At 32.2% G+C, this 20136-nt stretch overlaps 4 protein-coding genes across 7 annotated transcripts; 3 read left to right on the top strand and 1 right to left on the bottom strand.

The window, feature by feature from the left end:
• Nucleotides 1–1261: 1261 nt before the first annotated feature.
• LOC113859752 (protein UPSTREAM OF FLC-like) lies at nucleotides 1262–4143 on the top strand. Its single transcript, XM_027492448.1, has 6 exons — nucleotides 1262–1447; nucleotides 1638–1906; nucleotides 2006–2075; nucleotides 2334–2449; nucleotides 2538–3408; nucleotides 3801–4143. Exons 2-6 carry the CDS (start codon nucleotides 1717–1719, stop codon nucleotides 4141–4143), a joined length of 1590 nt encoding a protein of 529 aa, XP_027348249.1. The 5' UTR covers nucleotides 1262–1447; nucleotides 1638–1716.
• A 2370-nt stretch (nucleotides 4144–6513) lies between these two features.
• LOC113857824 (E3 ubiquitin-protein ligase RZFP34) lies at nucleotides 6514–9522 on the bottom strand. Of its 2 annotated transcripts, XM_027490048.1 has the most exons (12): nucleotides 9360–9522; nucleotides 9132–9219; nucleotides 8936–8995; nucleotides 8594–8626; nucleotides 8421–8498; nucleotides 8270–8313; nucleotides 8128–8168; nucleotides 7955–8037; nucleotides 7777–7868; nucleotides 7528–7597; nucleotides 7187–7228; nucleotides 6514–7095 (listed from the first exon to the last, which is right to left on the bottom strand). In XM_027490048.1, the coding sequence occupies exons 1-12, from the start codon at nucleotides 9440–9442 to the stop codon at nucleotides 6940–6942; spliced, it is 870 nt and encodes a 289-aa protein (XP_027345849.1). In that variant the 5' UTR covers nucleotides 9443–9522; the 3' UTR covers nucleotides 6514–6939. The 2 variants fall into 2 exon arrangements, with proteins under 2 accessions (XP_027345849.1, XP_027345850.1); XM_027490049.1 differs by lacking the exon at nucleotides 8594–8626 and having other exon boundaries at nucleotides 6693–7095; nucleotides 8421–8489; nucleotides 9360–9482.
• A 3663-nt stretch (nucleotides 9523–13185) lies between these two features.
• LOC113859212 (transcription factor FER-LIKE IRON DEFICIENCY-INDUCED TRANSCRIPTION FACTOR-like) lies at nucleotides 13186–14744 on the top strand. Its single transcript, XM_027492026.1, has 4 exons — nucleotides 13186–13668; nucleotides 14137–14277; nucleotides 14358–14531; nucleotides 14640–14744. The coding sequence occupies exons 1-4, from the start codon at nucleotides 13186–13188 to the stop codon at nucleotides 14742–14744; spliced, it is 903 nt and encodes a 300-aa protein (XP_027347827.1).
• A 1404-nt stretch (nucleotides 14745–16148) lies between these two features.
• LOC113857425 (superoxide dismutase [Cu-Zn], chloroplastic) lies at nucleotides 16149–19593 on the top strand. Of its 3 annotated transcripts, none has more exons than XR_003503247.1 (9): nucleotides 16171–16516; nucleotides 16736–16797; nucleotides 16896–16935; nucleotides 17045–17140; nucleotides 17230–17261; nucleotides 17433–17508; nucleotides 17591–17666; nucleotides 17794–17847; nucleotides 19009–19483. XR_003503247.1 is itself a non-coding variant. In XM_027489295.1 (8 exons), exons 1-8 carry the CDS (start codon nucleotides 16285–16287, stop codon nucleotides 19032–19034), a joined length of 618 nt encoding a protein of 205 aa, XP_027345096.1. In that variant the 5' UTR covers nucleotides 16149–16284; the 3' UTR covers nucleotides 19035–19593. The 3 variants fall into 3 exon arrangements, 1 of the variants encoding a protein (XP_027345096.1); XR_003503246.1 differs by lacking the exon at nucleotides 17591–17666 and having other exon boundaries at nucleotides 16172–16516; nucleotides 19009–19086; nucleotides 19124–19467; XM_027489295.1 differs by lacking the exon at nucleotides 17591–17666 and having other exon boundaries at nucleotides 16149–16516; nucleotides 19009–19593.
• The last annotated feature ends 543 nt before the right edge of the window (nucleotides 19594–20136 follow it).

The raw sequence follows: 20136 nt of genomic DNA, 5'->3' as shown, positions 1-20136 counted from the left end.
TTTTAAGTATCATTACAATTAATTATTCAGTTTGAAATAATATAATTTACAAATGATTGTCACGATTATAAATGCACTCTTGAACATGGGTAACACTACTTACATGCATTATTTAGATTCACAGATATCCAAATTTACTAGTTTTTAATCATATTTGAACACCGACGATAGAAAACTGAGATATCATATAAAGACCAATGGACAATATCACAAGTTGTATATTATATATACAAATTGTTAATATCAATCACCCATAAAAATATTTAGTATTTTCATACAATTCATAACATGATATAATTTTTTTGTACTTGAAGAATACGCTATGCTTGGATGAAAAAAAAAAGAGAAAAAAATGAATTTTGAATTGAAGACATAATTTGAAGATTTTTCTTAAAATTCAACTTCTTTATCAGATATAATAAATAATTAATTTTCATCCAAAAATAATGATATAAAGGGGTGAAACTCTATATACTTTTAAAAAATTTAAAAGAAAACTCATGATTCTCATTTTTTTAAAATATTTTTAAACTTATAAAAATATTTTAAAAAACTCATTTCAACAAATTTAATTGAATTTACAAGTTCTTGTAGTATAATAAAAATATCATAGATATATTTAAAATTACAACTTAATTAAATATTCATTTAATAAATTTTTTACAGAAAGATTTATTTTATATTTTTTTACCGTGTGTCTAATAATACATAATAAAAATTTAAAGAAATGATATTTTTTAAATATAATATTTAATGTTATTAATGTTAATAATTTTATAACATTTTATAATTTTTAATAAAATTTTAGTAGACAAACATAAAAAAAATATCTTATACTTAAATTAATATTTTTTTCGTACACATAAATACTATTGTATTAAAATAAACTTATTAATACATAATTTAAAATGTATCAGATGATTATTTTAAATTTAATAATTTTTTAAAATATTATAATTAATAATAATAAAAAGAACATAGTATAAAAAGTAAAACTTTAAAAAATGCTGTCGTTAATTCGTATTCAGGGCCAATACATGGTAGTTGACATTTACAATGTTAATATGAAAGAAAATATATATAATTTAATATACCGTGGATGATGTTAAGAAAATTGCAGGATGTGATTTAATCTTTGAAATTTACCGCGCACGATATGAAGGGCAAATATGGTAGTTGGGGGAAAGGACAGAACAGAAGACGAAAATTAGTATTATAAAAGGTGGAAAGAACAACAAAGTCAGACGACCGAACACAGACACATCCGAACTCTCAACAACATCAAACAATTCCATCAAATCCGCCAAAAACCCAACTCTTCTACTCTCACTATCTCTGTCTTTCCCAACGCTTCAATTGTGGAAACCCTCTCATTTCCACTTCACCAATATGACACGTTCCTCATTCCTCTCTCCGCTTCTAATTCTCTTCCCTCTTTTCTTTCAAGGTATCTGTGAATTTTTTCTATTTATGTTGTTAAAGATTCCAGCTTTTACTTGCATATTGGTATTACTATTTACTAGCTAGTTAGATCTGATTTTGGGCAGTCTCTGTGATGGTGGCAGAAAACATCCACCATAACCAGTTACATTTTGCACTGAATGAAGCTAATGAGAAAATGGGGTTCTCTTTGACAGGGTTTTGGAGTTAAGGACTCGAGAAAGGTTCAATTTTTAGCGGTGTGTAGTTGGTGGGGTTGGTGTTGTGCATGTGAGAATGGAAGCGCGGATGAAGAAGTATCGGCAAGTGAGTCCTGAGAGGGCCAAAGTGTGGACTGAGAAGTCCCCAAAATACCATCAGAGTTTGAAGGTACCTGTGATTTACTATCTCTGTCGAAATAGGCAACTAGAGCACCCTCATTTCATGGAGGTCCCACTTTCGTCCCCTGATGGACTATACTTGAGAGGTACAAAATGGAACACTAGTACTTTTTTTTTTTTTTGAAATGTGGTTGTTTTTTACCCGTTTGTGGATTGTGGATTTTGAGCGATTGCTTTGTGTGTAGATGTGATTGATAGACTAAACGCATTGAGAGGTAGAGGCATGGCTTCCTTGTATTCATGGTCTTGCAAGAGGTGAGAAAGCTTTTGCATTTTCTATGTTCTCGTGTTCAATTTGTATGTTGAGGGAAAGCGACAAAAAATATGAGATTTGATTGATTTTTGCCTTTATATTTGCTTCATGTTTTCCTTTAAAATTTTAGTAAAGTCAAGGCAGCATAAGATTTACCTTGTCGGGTGAAGCAATTGAGATTGTTCTGTGTTGGGTTGTTGAAGACTTGGTCGAATTAATGCATATAGTTTTCACCATTGGTGTTTGTTCTTGTAATTCAGAAGCTACAAGAATGGATTTGTATGGCATGATCTCTGCGAAGATGATTTAATTCTACCGGCCCATGGAAACGAATATGTTCTCAAAGGTTCTGAGCTCTTTGATGAATCCAATTCAGGTAAATATCTTCAACAAATAGTAATTTTCCAGGTCTTGAATGACATAGAATGCCTGCAACCTTAGTCTTATTGGATTTTTCTTTACAGATCGTTTCAGTCCCATTGGCAATGTTAAAATACAGAATGTGAAGCTGTTGCCAGGACCAGCTTCTTGTAGGAGCCATGACGAAGCCTCTTCCTCTTCTAGCATGAATGGGAAAGAGACAAGACACTCCCAAGATGATGAGCTTTCCCAAGAACCACATACTGGTTCCTCTGATGTTTCTCCGGAGTCTAGAGCTGGAAAGAGCGACCCTCTAAGCTTGGCATTGACAGAGTATAAAATTTATAAAACGGACGGATTGGCAGATGCGTCAACTCAGACTGAAGAAAATGTTAAGAGACCCAAAACTCAAAAAACTTGTACAAGGGGTGTGTCAACAGAGGATGGATCATTAGAATCTGAATGCCATGAAATTTGTCAAACTGAAGCTCCACGAGTGAAGGATAATCCAGAAATCTGTAGGGATACTGTTTCTCCTCCTCCCTCAACTTCAAGTTCCTCATCTTTTGTCGGGAAGGCTGAAACTTTGGAGTCTCTGATTAGAGCTGATGCTAGCAAAGTGAACAGCTTTAGGATTCTGGAAGAGGAGAGCATGCGTGTGCCAACCAACACAAGGCTGAAGGCTTCAAATTTGCTGATGCAACTGATCTCATGTGGCTCAATATCAGTGAAAAACCACAGTTTTGGCCTTATTCCTTCCTATAAACCTAGGTTTTCCAATTCGAAATTTCCTTCTCCATTGTTCTCAACTTCTTTTATGTTGGGGGAGTTTGATTGCTTGGCCGAGAATCCAAAGCTGATGAGCCTCAGATTGGAAGACAAAGAATATTTTAGTGGAAGCTTAGTTGAGACTAAACTCAAGGAAGGAGATGGACATAATGTTCTGAAACGCTCTTCTTCCTACAACGATGAGAGGTAAGTTTTGCTTTCAAAAATCTTCTCTTGCAACCTTACAAATTAGTGAGGGAAGAGTTACACTTGCAGTTGTTTTCTTGATTGGGCAAGAAATGAACTAGTCACAACCTAATACTTAATGTCTTAATCAAAGCTGGGGAATCATTGAAACATCTATTAGAAAAAGACTGGACTGAGAATCTATGGAATAATAGTAGGCAGCCCCTTTATCATACATTATTGTGAATTTCATTGCTTTTTATTCTCTTTCTTTTCTACAAAATAGCTCCATATTTGGAGACTTGTCTTCATAACATGTTACTGAAAATGACTTAGGATCAAGAACTATTGTAGTTGGCTTTTTGGATTCGTGCTTTAGAGTTTTGTAATTTGTTTTGATTGGCATCTGATAGGAACATGGTAGTCATCAGTCATCACAATACACAAATGTGCAGGACATATAAAGAACAGAAACCACGAGAAGACAAAGAAGAATCATCCTCTGGACATTCAAAATGCATTCCACGAGCAATCAAGGCTTCATTGACCAAGCATCCACGAAGTGAGTCCATGAGATCCCCTGTTTCTGATGGACCAAGGAACTCATCAGATAGAATTGATAGCTCAGGCATCTCCTCAGTAACATCTAATGGTAGCAGCAAAAGAATCACTGAATCTTTGTCAGGGAAAAAGCAATCAAAGAGGATAGATTCATTTAAAGAAGAAGAGGAGGTGATCAAAATTGAAGAAAGTTAAGTGTTGACTCTATCTTGTTTTTTGTAAGGCCTTTTAAATTATCATTATATTCTTACAGCTTTCAGCAATCTAAACTGGGAAAAAAAAAATGATTTTTACTCAACAGGCTTGCTTCAGGAGCTCGGGTTATAATCCAGTCTAAACCATTTTGTGACACAGCATCTAGCAGCTCTTGAAAATTCAAGTTTAAGATTTTAGACAACAGAAAAACTGCTGGTTTTTCAGTTTTAGTTTGAATTCAACATCATTGTATATATCTTGGTAGGTCCGTGTGACATTTTCTTAAGCCTATAGAGAGAAAATATTTGGACGATTGACTCAAAGCAAAGAGTAGCTAATAGTGCAGATGTGGTCCCAGTGGTCCATTTCGTTAAATATATTGTGCTGGTTAGAGAGAGGGACTTGCTATCTTGAAAGAAGTGATTGCACATTCTACTGTAACTACGGATACAATATCTTCCTTTTGCACCCTTGCTTTTTTATGCTTCAAATTATTGGTTGCTACCTAGCTTGCACCTCCAAGGGCAAAAGGTGTAGAGAAAAAATATAAAAGTGCGGGTCATTTTCAAACCCATCTCTTGGCTGATGTTGTCAATTGTCAATCATGTGACTTTGAATTTGACATTGGATGCGCTTATGCTTAACCTCAAAATAATATATCTTGGATGACCAAATGTAATTGTCAAAGATAAATTAAAGTTTGGTTAAAAAGCTAATTTTATGGACCCTTTTAAGCCTAAAAAGTGAGCTTCTAGTCAAGGTTTTCAAAAGCTGGGATTTTCTTTCTCGGAAACCAAAATGTCTATAGACAAATTGACATTTTAATGCTTCTAGTCGATAGGCCCCATTAACTTATGCGCAATGATAGTAGGGGTGGTGATTGGAGTTGAGAACATGATTATATTTTGTTGGTTCTACATTGGCATTGCATGTTTTATTAAACTTGGGACTTCTATGTAAGGGATTGAAGGTACTTTTGTAAGAAGCATTAGTCCAAACGACAAGAAGTATCTTAATGTGACAATTTTGTTCCAAAAATGTATGGGCTACTTGAATAGACTCACGTGTAAGACTACTTTAAGGATTCAAAAGTTGGGTTTCTATAGTTTTGTTTTATGGGTCCCTATACTCTTCTGTCTATAGCTTCAAACTTGAGGGAAAGAAGCATAAAGGTGATGTCTAAAAGCTTTTTGTCTGGAAAGGTATATCAGGGTTAGTCCTTTCATGCATTTGTCTGGCTATTGAGATCTTGACCCAGAAAATCATTAGTTAGCCATTTAACAAATCTTGAGTTTCACTCAAGGCAAAGGACTAGTAGGCCAATTTACCTATCATGGAGTAGTGTTTGTTCTGCAATCTCCTCTTTTTAATCTTTTTCTCCCACTATCATATTCTCTCCTTTTGGGTGCTCTTGGATCTTCATTGCACAGGTGTTGCATAGTAATAAATTTATACGGGATGTTATGATTTTATTGGACCTTTTAATATTTAGTTTGAAATTTTATTGTTATTCCAAATAATTTTGTTAATATATTTAAAAATAAATTTCTTTTTGGTCCATAATAAAAATTGAAAAACAGGGGAAAAAAGAAAAAAAATTTGGGCTGGTTGGATTGGATGTCTCTTTCAGGATTTTTTTTGGGGTCAGATATGTCTTTGTAGATTGAACTAGAAAATCATTGTAATTGATTAACAAGCAAAGTGGATTTTTAAATGGACCAGTGCAACCCGTTACAGGGCAATATTTGGGACTATTTGGTGACATCGACAAAGCTATTCTGAGATTTGACTGCTGCAACTTTTCGAGTGTTTAAAAGAGCTTACGGACTCTTAGAAGTTATTTTAAATTTATTTTAGTAAATTTTAATATAATTTATTAAAATAATTTTTGTAGTTCATTTTACAAAATTTTATGATTAAATTTACGGTCACTTAATTAAATTAGTGTTAGTTTTGTTGCAGGATTTGTTTTCTTTTCACCCTGAATTGTAAGTATGCCTTTGGGCCTTGCCTACGAACTATTGTATTTCAAATTTCTTACGACCCATAAAACAAAACTTAAAAGTCATAACAAAAAAATACCTTAATTGGGTTCAAGCATTTAACATTTTTGATAATCTCTATATTCACATAACCTGTGTCATGTGAAAATTGCAATGAAAAGATCCTTTCCCTCGTCAACTATATCTTAAATTCTTAATAGAATCAATTTGATTTCTTCCAGATAATGAAAAATTTAAAATGCAAAGGTTCATGACACCAATTCAACACAGCCAGAACCGACTTTACCCTCATAATATCTAACCACTTGAATGTGATTTTAGTTTACTGCATTTATTTATTATTTTTTATGAATGCATACTTGGGTTAATGAAACTCCTACAACAATTCTTATCTATTAGGTGAAATCGACTAGTAAGAAAAATCTAGTTATGCCGTAATTTTGGAGCAGCATATTAGCACACATTATTTAAAGCTGCATTATCATTTGGTGCCATTGGTCAAGGTAATGCTGTAAATGGAGTCAGTATACATAAAGACATTTTTGAAGTGAGCCTTTTTTCTTTGGAAGATAATAAAGTAAAAGATAATAACTAAAGAATAACGTTGCAAGAAAGAAGGAAAATTTTGTTTACAAAATGTGGAACTTTTGACTACTTTCTTGTGTAAGCTTTCAGCCCTCTTCCAATATCATCAAAAGAATACTAACAAGGAGAATTGAGAAACTGGATACTGAGCTCTACAAGAGCTATTTCCATCCCTCAGGAAAGACAAGACCTTTCTGCAACCCAATGTTCATCTTACCATTTCAGTCACCCTAGATGAGCATGATGTAGTAGGTATTCCCTGTATCTGTCTAGTATTGTATGAGTTGCAACTTAAGCATTTATGGGCCACAATGTGGAATTGTACATGAGAGTTTACTCCACAATCATTGCAAAGTATCCATACCTGATTTTATACAATTACTCAATTAGAGGGCCATTACAACTTACAAGTTAAAATTAATTCATAGGTCAGAAGCTTTAGAGTTGTCACTCACCATCTTGTTTTTGTAAGTTTCTGGCATTGGTGTTGAGGCAATCTGACCAAAGTTTTAATACAAGAATGTTATAATTATATGAAGACGGATTACATTGATGTAATCATGAGCTCTTTATAAAAATATGAAAAATGCTAACCTCGGTCTCTAAGAAATTAGTAATAGTAAAATTTTATTATAAAAAATATATTTATCACACTTCTGTAACTAATGTAATAAATGGGATTTTTTCAATAAAAACTTACTATTTTTGAATGCTTAAACTCAGTTTTAAAGACTGAAAGTAACAAAACTCTAAAGATATCTATAAAAGGAGAAGGAACAAAATGGCATCTACATACCACTTCGTCAAGCTTCTTCCACAAACTTGACATGTCACAGATGGATTTTGAGCAAACAGGACATGAGTACCTGTATCCAGTTTAAAAGGATGAATTAATAACAATGAATTAATGTTGAAGGTTGTCTGAGGTACACAACACTGGCTCATGGCAGCATAGCATAAGAATATTGCAAGATTAGATCCATAAGGTATACCAGAATAACACTTTAATTTCTTCATTAGTGACATATAAATATAAATGTCTTACCTATGATGTCGTTCCATTTCTTCAACACACTCTAAATGTATAGTATGCCCGCAAGGTAAGACGGTAATATCTCTTACTGTATCAAACAAATACTGCAAGATGAAATTATGTAAATGAGAATCAGACAAGATTTCTTTGACAAATTTCAGCCTAGAATAGCACAAGTGGTTTGTTTTACCTCAAAGCAAACAGGGCAATTGTGATGCATTGCGCCTTCTACACAACGATGCCCCGTTTCCATTACCTTGGAGTAGCAACATCCTAAAGCAAACATTGGCAGATTTCAGTAATCAACCAGTGGTGAAAATGTACAAGAAAAACGAAACAAAGCATTTGGAACAGTAAACTCACCACATCTTTTGCAATGGAAAAAGTTATCCTTGCCTCCAATTCTGTAAAAACAATTACATAGAACAGATGATTGATCAAATTTTGTTAAGCAATACGGAAGGTGAAATATATAGCAGTCAGCAAACTGATTGAAGAATTTTACCTGCAGATGCCACATTCCTCACAATGGTATTGGTTCTTTGAAATCTGAAAAATTGAACAACTTTTAATACGATATGCACAATTACCACTTGCACCAAAATAAAAGAAGGAAACCTGGCTCAATTTCTATTAGACTATTCCATGAGAATTACATCATCATCGAAGAATTTGCATGTAGCACAAAAGTAATTGCCCAAGCATACTCCACAATTTATGCAGTACTGTTGAACCTGAGGGAATGAGAAACAATTAACAGATCAATAGGTGCAAGCATATTTATGTATACCTAATATTGATTGTTAAACTTCAGATTTTTAGAACTCACATCTTGTTCGGTATCACATAAGGAGCAGATGACCTGAAAATAAACAAAATATGGTTTAAACTAGTGAGAAAATTTTGATAATTATTAGGATTTTGTTTTGCTCTCAAATCCAAAAATAGAAGAGAGCTCAAATGAAATTGCAACCTTACCTTGTATAAAACTGACAATTCTCTGAGAATTCTATGATGGTAAGTAACTTTTTCTTTTTGAGATTATTATTTTGATGCAAAGAAAATGAATTACTCAAAGGTGCAAGATAACAGTTATCAAAAGAATCATACTGTATAACACCCAATGGAAATTCAAGAAGTGAGTAGTAATAGGAAGCAAACAAAGACGAACCTTCTTAATTTCATGGCGTGGGATATCATGACGATCTGCAGAATTAACCTCCTCAGAGTTCTGTTCAAATAAAATCAAATGGGTAACAACAAGTTTGAATTTTCTGCCAATACAATTCAACTCAACCATGAAACATTCACAAACCAAAGAAACTCAGAAAAAAAAAAAAAAAAAAAAAAAACACATAACTTTATACCTTGGCTTCATTATGGCAATGCCTACAATCAAAAACCTCATCACAACAAGGCGCCCTTATCTTGCATCTCCTCTTGTAATGCATGCAGCTAACACAAAATGGGAAAACCATGGTAAGAAAATTTCTACTTTTTAATAAAAAACGTGAAAAGATTCCCAACCCAACAAAATTTTCAAATACATGAAACGAAAAAGTTGAAAATGATCAAATTAAAAAATGAAGACATACCCAAAATTCTGAATTCCAAGTTCCATAGAAGAGGACTCTGATACTAGAGAATGAGATGAAACAACCTCTGCCGTTGTTTCCATAAAGTTGTGTGCAAGTGTTAACAAAACCCACTTGTTAGATTGCTCTGAGTTTTGGGTGGCAGAAGAAAGCTTAGGAGTATTTATATGAACAGCGACAGTGGCAATTTAATATTATTTAAATATTTAGTATTACTTCCATTATTCCATAACACACCGTTTGTCTCTATCGACACATGCTGACTCGGCAACACGCAAGGCCTTACATGATCATAGCTGATTAGAGATATTTAAATAAGGATCAAAATATCTATGCTAAGGTCATAACCCCATTTGAAAGTTGAATTGAAACGATAATGGATTCTAATTCTATTAATGGAAACTACAATTATTCGAGATTTTGCTGAAGTTTCTAAAATTAAATGCAAAGTTATTATTATAATTATTATTGCTTGACTTTATTGTATAAGACGTTTCACTAAAGATTTATTTCTAATTTTAACATATTTGAATTGATAGGTGAAACCCGGACTCGGACAAAAATACAGTGGGAGAAGGAAAAGCTTTAAGAATTTAATTTTAATTCATAATTAATTGTTATTTTATTCAATAAATTTGATAATAAATATTAACATAAACTTTTTTTATACCGACAAAACCTTAGAATTCATATTATTAAATTGATATCATTATTATGTTGTTCTTTTAAGAAATTATCTTATTTAATAAAAGGATGCATGATTCATGTGTAGTGTGGAGTGTGGATGGTGGCATAGCTGTATCTGTATGTGTGTCTTTGGCACACAGTTTTATTGCCAGTCCAGTTTTATGACTATTGGCATCTTTGTATACGTTTTCAATGTTATAAATTATATCTAAGTTGAAATATAATTTAACGTAGTTTCATTAAATTTTCAAGCATGTATTATATATGTTAGTCATGATTTTAGTGTTTACTGATTTGAAATTAAAGAAAATTAATTTTAAGTTACTAAATATAATTAAGATATATATAAAATTTAATTTTAATAAATAAAACAAAAGTCCAAAACTGTGACTGCATTAAAATGCAAGCCTGGCCATCTCTCTGCTTTTCCAAAGTTATTGCGTGCGTTCTCCTTATCCAATCAATTTTGTAACAAGGTGGGGACCATCATCATCCCTTAGATACATGTATGGGGGGCTAACGTATATTATAAATTTTTTTGTATTATATAATAAAAAATTATTTCAGTTTGTCCCATAAAAATTGTTTATCATATGTAAGAAATCACTTCAATACAATCACTTGATCTTTTGTAAATTATAACGGTTGAATATAAAGCTTAATAAGCAAAGATGCATGCACCCAAGAAGAAAATAGGGTAAATCTTCATATGCAATATAATGAAGAAAGTGCAATGGATAAGACTTGTGGATAAGGTGTATAAAAGATGACAAAAGAGGATTAAGACGAATAATAAGACACGTCTGAAAATAATAATAAAGAAGAAGAATAATATTGACATACGATATAATAAATCATGAAGGAAAAATAATATTAGAAAGGGGAAAAATGAATAACAACAGTTGTAGAATGCATTTTAAATTTTCATAAAGAGAATTATTTGAGATTCATATGATGTTAAGAAACTTAAACTTAATCCACACTAAAAAATTAGCTCATAATAGAAAGATTATTTAACTATATTTTTATTAATGTGGAACATTTTAACATATTTTTTTTATATTTAAAATGAAATATCTAGTGTATCAAATTTGCAAGATTAGACATATGCAAGAATAATTTAACAAAAGCTAGATATTGTGGGTAATCTAATATTCAAATTGGATAGGCTTTGATATGATATTAAAAAACTTTAGCTTAATTTACTCTCAAAAGTTTGTTCATAGAAAGAAGACTATTCTAATTTTTATAAGAAACTAACGTGAGATATGAACATATAATAAATGCATAGTAAAAAGTTGTTCATCTGCCATTTTTCTTATAAATTATTTGTTTTATGTTGGTTATTGTTTTATAGTTTGAAAAAGTAATATATTTTTTTGTATGAAATACATAGGCAAACAATGAAAGAGAGAAAAAAACTAATTAATCATCTATGATTATATAATTATAATGATATGATGAGAAATTATTATATTTTCTTATAATAAAGATAACTTAAAGAAAGCTTAAGAGATAAAATTACACACGTATACATATATAATTTTTATCAACTTTTTAAATAATTGTTTCTAAATCAAATTAATTTACTTTTTAATCAAAATTAATTTTGTAAAATTAAGTTTGTAAACTCAATTCAAGCACACATTAAACAAGCTTAATTCCTATAAATAAAATTTTGGTAATTAAATTTTATTTGTTTTAAAATCTGAATGAACTAAATAATCACTCTGGCCTTTTTTTTTATTTTTTTATTTCTAGTTATAAAAATAAATATACTTCTTTGGTCCAAAAAGAATGTCTAACTCTATCTATTAAGATAAAGCCCAGTTCTATAACGGTCCAGTTAAATTTTATTCTTTGGGATAGTACCATTGACGCAATTGGGTAGCCCAAATAATGAACAAAAATGAAATGATGACTCAATTAGGGGAGTGAGATAAAGGGATATTTTATTATGTGCTATTATTTAGATTGTTAAAATTTTAATAAAAAAGAATAATAATTAATAAAATACATTCTATCTCACTCTATCCTTTTTTTGTTCTCTCAATTTGGGGATATAATAAAATTAACATAATTTTATAAAATATTAAAATAAGAAAATGATAGTTTTGGTCCATTCAATTCCATTTCATTATATTTTAGTTCATAATTAAATATCCAAGCCAATCCTTAGCGAAGAGATCAATGATCATGCTGCCGCCCCCAACGTCACACGAAATATAGAAACTTCGATAATATTTAGGGCTTTTTTTTTTTATTTGTGTAGAATAAACCAGCTGCCTGTGTTTTTATTGATTCTAATTAGTATAAATAGAACAATAATTACCATTTCCTATATTGCATGCTCCTGATTGGGCTGATCATATTAAAGCCTAATAAAACATCAAGTTTAAGTTTTTAATTTTAAATTCAAGCCATAAATTTGAATTATTTGGTCCAACTCACTCAGATTTTTTTGAAAATTAAGTTTAGATTAGTTAAATTATAAAATGTAAATTCATACCGAATTAACTTCTATTTGTGGTCTAAATAAGGGCGAGCCTGAAACCCGAATTGTTAACTTGAATTAAACTTGTATTTTAAAAAACTTTTAATAATATAATTAAATTATGTTTTATCGTAAAAAGTATAATTTATAATGTTAGAACATCTCTTGAGCCACTCAAATACCGTAGTTGTTTTACACTTTGAATAATATACTTAAGATCATTGTATAATTAGGAGCTATGTTCAGTATATAAATATGCAGTGTGCAATTATTTACTCTCACACTTGACATTTTGGAGTTGGTATACCACATTACATCTTCAATGTCACAGTAATTTAAAATATGTGAGGAATAGCGTCATTATGTTCCCATTGGATTCCATTCACACACACAGTATGAAGGAAAACAAGTGCATGCATGATCAGAAAGTGACCATTATGCCAATGAAGAAGCTATAACACAACTTTTAATTAATTATACTAGTCATGAAACCAAATTAAAATAACAATATCAAATGCTATGCTAACCAGCATGATTGAAAATGAAATATGTGACTACATTTACAACTGCCTTTAACATTTCCTTAACATATGGTTTTATAATTCAGTACTCGCATCATCTCTATATTAATGAAATATGTCAACTATGGACAAAATGGATTTTGATCAGGAGACTCTGGTGCACATTAATGACTTCGAGCTACACAACTTTGTGGAAGATCCCAACTTAGATCAGTTTATCAATTTGATTCGTGGGGATAACAATGATACTATCTGTAACTTCAATTCCGAGCTTATCAATGACTGCTTCATTGACAACTCCATCCTCTCATATCCTTCAATCCCTTTTGATCAGTGCAAGAGTGATTCTGTTAATGTTTATGATCCAAGCTCTACTACACTTAGCTCCTTCTCTTGTTTTGATGGGGAAGCCAAGGGAGGAGAAGAAGAAAATGACATGGAGGATTCTTCTGCAATAACAATCACCACAACAGCAACTAAGAGTATTACTACTAAGCCAAGAAGAAAAACTGATAGGTCCATGACTTTGATTTCTGAGAGGAGGAGAAGAGGGAGAATGAAGGAGAAGCTTTATACATTGAGGTCTTTGGTTCCCAACATAACTAAGGTAGATGTCCCTATTGCAAATTATAAGACTACCTAGGAGAGAAACAATTAGATTAATATAAGCTAGTAAAACTGTTATTGAAGTCATTATTTTTCTAATCAACATTTAATTCAATGCTTAATGATGGGTCTTGAAGCATTGGAGTTGGAGGTTTGGAGCCAATGTAAAAGTATTTTTCTTACCCAAAATTTTCTTTATAACTAGTTTCTTGAAGCTACAAACATCTCATATTAGTTACAGAAATTAACCTCTCCACACCATGTAAGATAACTTTTGCATTGAAAATGCAAAACGTTTAAAATTTATCTTTGTAAAGGTTAAGGTTCATAGTTGAGAAGGCTAGCCCTTGTAAATTTCATACAAAACAAACTTGATAGGTGGCTTAATAATAAGTGAATTAATTATTACATGCTTTACATTTGAAAGTTAAATATAACTGATGTATATAACTAATAATTACATGGGCAGATGGATAAGGCCTCTATCATTGCAGGACTTGAAACATCCTTATTGATGTCCAAAAATTATCAAGGATCAGGAGAAAATCCCATTAACTTTCAATTCACCAACAACAGCCTTTCAATCTGCAACTGCAAGAAGATCATCCAGGTTTTTTTGTTGACCCTCCTTAAGCAGGTTTTATTTAGGCTCTGGAAGCTATTGTAACATATGTGGATATTACTTTGTAGATGGACATGTTTCAAGTGGATGAAAGAGGGTTTTATGTGAAAATAGTATCCAGTAAAGGAGAAGGTGTGGCAGCCTCATTGTACAGGTCTCTTGAATCTCTGACTGGCTTCAATGTTCAGAACTCAAATTTGGCCACTCTTCGTGATAGTTTCCAACTTACATTTTCATTGAATGTAAATTATTCTCTCCTTGTCGTTTATAGTTAACTAATCTAACATTTTATGTATAGTTGTGGTTTTTGCTTACTGATTTTGTCAATGATGTGTTGAACTTGAACACAGGCAAAAGGCTCTGAGCCAGAAATTAACCTGCCCAACTTGAAGCTAAGGGTGACTGGAGCTTTTATGAACCAAGGCTTTGAATTCATACCTTTTTTTCATGCTTGACCTTTCAAACTATAACTGTATAATGTAATCTAATTAAGGTTGCATTAATTAGAGCGATTATGATGAGACATAAAACTATGTAATATACATGTCGCTACTAGGTACTTGTTAACTATGAACATTGACTCAACTCTATTTTGAGCTATCATCTGTTAATAGACGTATCATTTTTTTAGAACAATTAGTAGGATGTTTACAAAGATTAATCAACCCCCGCAAAGACATACATTTGTTTATGTTTATATTGGCGCTTATGCTTATCTCTCTATAAGCGGATCTTAAAATTATAAGATTAATGCTACACCTTGCAAGACTTGTGTTAAAATTGCTATCCCAAGTGTATAAATAAAAGTTATTATCCTAATTGATGCGACAATCTATGTCAGTACCGCCAAATGTCTGAGTTTTAAAGCCAAAATAAAGTTATATTTGACTAATTCTCCACTAATTTACTTGTAATTGGATGTTTTCTAAAAATTGATAGATGATGATGCTGACTTAAAATACAAGATCATTTAGGGTAAAAAAAAATCGAATTCAAACCTTGTGATATTTTGCATTACTCACATTAAAAGTTTCAAATTGAGAAGCAAAATTTTCTTGTCCAACATTTTATATGAAACTTCAGCGTCAAAGTTTCATTCATACGACTACACAATGTACAAAATACAGAGATTCATATTTACACAAAAGATTCGGGGCTTTGAATTTTCTTTTTGTACATAATAAAATTTAATTTAATTTTTTTTTGTAAAATAGATTAATCCCACGTATATAAAATATAATGGATGAGAATTTTTATTATTTTATTACGTAATGTTTTCTCTTTAATCTTAGTCATGCTAAACCTATAATAAAAGTTCTACTTATGTAGATACAAGATATAACTTCTAAAAAAAGATTATTTTAATTTTGACGAGCTTCAATTTTTAGGCTAAGAAAATAAATTCAATACAAGTTAATTATATGGGTTTCTAAAGATATTAAACTAATCTTAGATAAAGTTGAATTTTAAAAAAAGTATTTTTTTACAATTTATTTTTTTAAAAGGTCATTAATAAAAATTTTAATGGAAAAAATGAATTAATTTAAATATGCACTAATAAACTCTTCACTATATAAAACTAAACCGCTATACCAATGCTTGATCACAACCGTGAAGAAAGAACAACGTGGGTCATTATTATTAGCCGACTTTCATTAGTTAAATTAATAATATAAATTTTTGTTGAGGGTGATCACATAAATGTTTATAATATTAAATATTATAATTTTCAATGAAAATAAAATTATTACGTATTCTAAGACCCATGTTATTTTTAAAAAAAATGTTGAAAGGTGTCCATCTAAGATTGAGAACAGCCAAAGATGAAAACAAGACAAAGGAGGTGTCTAGAGAGAGTGAGTGAAGTGTGGTGAGTGGATGGTGGAAAAGATTATATAGTAATTTGCTTTAGCCACCAACCAACCATTGACTCACACATTCTCTCACTCTCTGTTGCATTATCACAAACACCTTCCACTAACTATCTCCGTCACAATGCAACTCGCCACGGCGTCGCACACCCTGGTTTCACCGTCACCACTTCAGCCTAATTCACTTCTCCGATCATCCTTCTCCGGCGTCTCCGTCAAACTCTCTCCCCAATTCTTGACCCTTTCTCCCAATTCCAAACCGCTCACCGTCGTCGCCGCCACTAAGAAAGCCGTCGTCGTCCTCAAAGGTAACTCAGCCGTCGAAGGCGTCGCCACACTCATCCAAGAAGACGATGGTTTGTTCCCTACTCTTCTCATTCACTCCCAATTATAAAGCAATTTCATGTTCGTAATCTTCAAATGAACTTTTGAGTTTGATAGTTCTATCCATGTATTTGAGTTTTGAGATTGGTTGGTTAGTTTCTTACTGCTACTACTAGCATTTGGTAGATATGTCAAACTGTGAAAGTGATAGTGCATTTTGATGAGTGGTTGTTTCTTTGTTTGATGAGTAGGCCCAACTACAGTAAGTGTTCGTGTTACTGGTCTTACTCCGGGGCTTCATGGTTTTCACCTTGTTAGTGTTTTCTTCTCTTCTTACTTCATATCATTATCTGTTACTGCTATTTTGTGTGTGTTTGTGTTTTCATGACACTTTGATCAATTTTTTTGCAGCATGAGTATGGTGACACCACGAATGGGTGTATATCAACGGGTAAGCAGGGCAGCTTGACCTATGTCTCAATTTTTGTTTTCATTTTTTCGCTGCAGTTCGGTTTGATTCAGTAAGTTATGAGTGTTTGCTTCTTGAATGATATAATTAGGAGCACATTTTAATCCTAATAACCTGACACATGGTGCTCCTGAGGATGAAGTCCGTCATGCGGGTGACCTGGGAAACATAGTTGCTAATGCAGATGGTATTACTTGTTTTCTTTTGTCTCCCTCTATTGGGAACTGCTTTCTGGACCTGCTTATGTTCAGTTTTGTCATTTGTTTTGAATCACAGGGCTTGCAGAGGTTACAATCGTGGATAATCAGGTGCTCCTTTTATTTTTATTTTAACATAATGGTTGTTCTTTTGATACATATTTTTCAAATTATGCTTCTTATGCCTGCAGACGGGTCTGAATTCTGAGCCTTTTGTCTCTTGGGAACAAAGTAATTCCATTTTGAAAGTAGCTAATCATGTTGTATGGCATAAACATGCAGATACCGCTCTCTGGCCCCAATTCTGTAGTTGGAAGAGCCTTAGTGGTTCACGAGCTTGAGGATGACCTTGGAAAGGGTTAGCTATTTCATTTTATTTACTTATTTATATTTGCCTTTGGATCCTGTGCTGTAGATGAAATTACTCTCTCAAGTTTCAGCACTCATATTGCCCAAGTTAATAGTAGATGAATATGTACTTTTCACTGGAGGAATGACACGAACATGAAATTGGCTGTTTGTCCTCTTGCTTACATTTTATGTCTCACATTCCAATTGTAGCATTGTGTTTTAAGTATGATGTGTTAATCATAACTGGAGTATTTTCACTTTGGTCTCATCTGCATTGCTTATACTTTTACAGGTGGGCATGAACTTAGTTTGACAACTGGAAATGCTGGTGGAAGATTAGCATGTGGTATGAAAAGAGTTCTATACTTTTTGTATTTATCAATTTATCTATTCTGATATGACTACATGTTATTTTGTGATTAATTTTCATTCTTGATAAAAAGTACAATGATTTCCTCACAAACTGCATTAATACATAATGCACGGTTTTTTTGTGATTTTCAAGTGCTCTATACTAATTTTAAAAGTTATGCATTTAAAATGCTAAGTAAGTTGGTTCCTGATCTATAGTAGATACATATCATCTACTACCAATTTGAAATGAGACATGATTTATGGACATGCATATATTGCTAAAAGTTAGTTCATGCACATGATTTATAGTGAGAAATGGTGACTGGAGTTCTAGAAAATCTTTGTATATATGCTTAGACCTATGCAATGATATAACTGTGGGGTTGTCCTATTTCTTTGCCTCCTTTGATATAAAATATTGTCTGGAAACTAAATTGGACAAATTTCATGTTAAATGGTCTCTATTTCCTACATTAAAATTAAAAACAGGAAATTACCAGCTTGAATACTCTGTCTTTTCTGACAGATTAGTAGTTTGTGTACATAAACTTTTTTAATAGATATAAACTATGAATTAAACTTGCAATTTGTCTCAAAACATAAGATTTAGAGCAACAAAGCTTTGGAAACGCTAATTGCCGATTATCATCTTTAGGGCATTGATTATCCTGTTCAGTTGCATGCTTGGCAATGGGGTGGATAGACTCTAAAGGCAGGTCAAGCCAACCCCATGGTGCGCCCATAGGGATCAAGACTCCCTACCCTCCAGCCTTGATCCGAATTATGAATATTTTAAATTATAGTATGCTATGCATAGTTATCATTGCAAATATAACCTATTATTTTATATAAACTAAAAGTATGTTAATAATTTTTCAAATTTCAACTACCGAAAAAAAGTTATTGTAGTTGAGTTTATTAGAAACTTGTATAAGCATAATGTTCATTTAGACAAAGGGTTAAACCTGCCCTGCCGGGTGGTCACCTGCCAGTTGGAAAGATTTTGTCAAGCTTATTAAGTCCAAATCTCCAAACCTGTAGCTGATTTATATGCCTGCAATCTGTTTAATGTTTATACTCCAATATCACTGAATCATAGACTTTTGTGTTTCTCATCTACAATAACGTGTCTGTTGTGCTTGCATGTTTGCAGGTGTGGTTGGTTTGACTCCAGTATAAATACAGGCGAATGTTTTTGCAGTGGTCATGTTATTTTGTCTGAATCTGATATCATGTTTTCTTTCCTCGGTTACCCATGTTTTGTGAAGCATGGCCTACTGTTGTCTGCTTCCTTCAGTTACTAATGTAAACTATGAAGCTTATGAGTCCTTTTAAAGATGAGTGCACAAATGAATCGTGAAAACATTTTAGTTCTTACCAGAGAGATTCATCATGCGGTCAAGTGTGTACTCCCCAATAAAATTTATCATGCGGTCAAGTGTGTACTCAATAAAATTGATTCCTGTGGTCCTTGTGGCCTGCTTGTGAAAGGACCTACGTTGATATTCGATATTACTTGTGTGCTGGCTTAGCTATAATGGTGCAAGTGCAACAGCTGGTTTATTGTGTCTAAACGTTCATATGTTCAGTTGGGTGCAGGATTTCCGCCCTCAGTTAAGCAGCTGGTGTGGGGTGTTGAGTTTGAATGCTACGTTAGTAAGATGACACAGTTGGATTTTTTTTGTACTACTTGTTTTTGTTATTTGCACTTCTTGTCACTTACAAATTTTAATTTTTGAAAGATGCTCAACACATTTCGAAAGTCACTCCTGAAAATTACTTCTAGAAATTTAATTTTAAAAGTGATTTACAAAGAATTTTTGAAATTTAATTTTTGTAATGTAATAAATATATTTTTGAAAATTAAATTCTAAAAACGATGAAAAAAAATATAGTGTTTTTTTCTTGAACGAAGAAAAATTAAGTTGTAGGGTGAATTGCAAAAATATGTGATGCAGAAACCAATTAGCTTTTTCGGCTTGTTTTGGATCCAGGATGAGATGACTTCATGTGAATGTGGTTGCATTTAAGCATCTATCAGGAATTTCTTTTGATCCATTAAGTGAAATGTCTTTTCTTTGTCATAAGTGAAATGTTTTTTTGTCATAAGGCCATAATAAAAATTAAACAAATAAAGGCAGTAACTCCGTTTAGTTGTTTGGCTTGTAATTGTAACATTGTTTGCATTTCGGTGGTGAAGAACAAATAGAACTCTACCATCGGAAAAGATGGCCCGCAGTGCGCGTCTGTAAAATCACACCTGCCTCTACTAATTGTCTGC

This window comes from Abrus precatorius, unplaced genomic scaffold, assembly GCF_003935025.1.
Source record: "Abrus precatorius isolate BTA unplaced genomic scaffold, Abrus_2018 Scaffold2, whole genome shotgun sequence".
Taxonomy (NCBI): Eukaryota; Viridiplantae; Streptophyta; class Magnoliopsida; order Fabales; family Fabaceae; genus Abrus; species Abrus precatorius.
The sequence above is the reverse complement of the archived record's forward strand: the minus strand, read 5'-3'. Positions and strand labels throughout refer to the sequence as shown.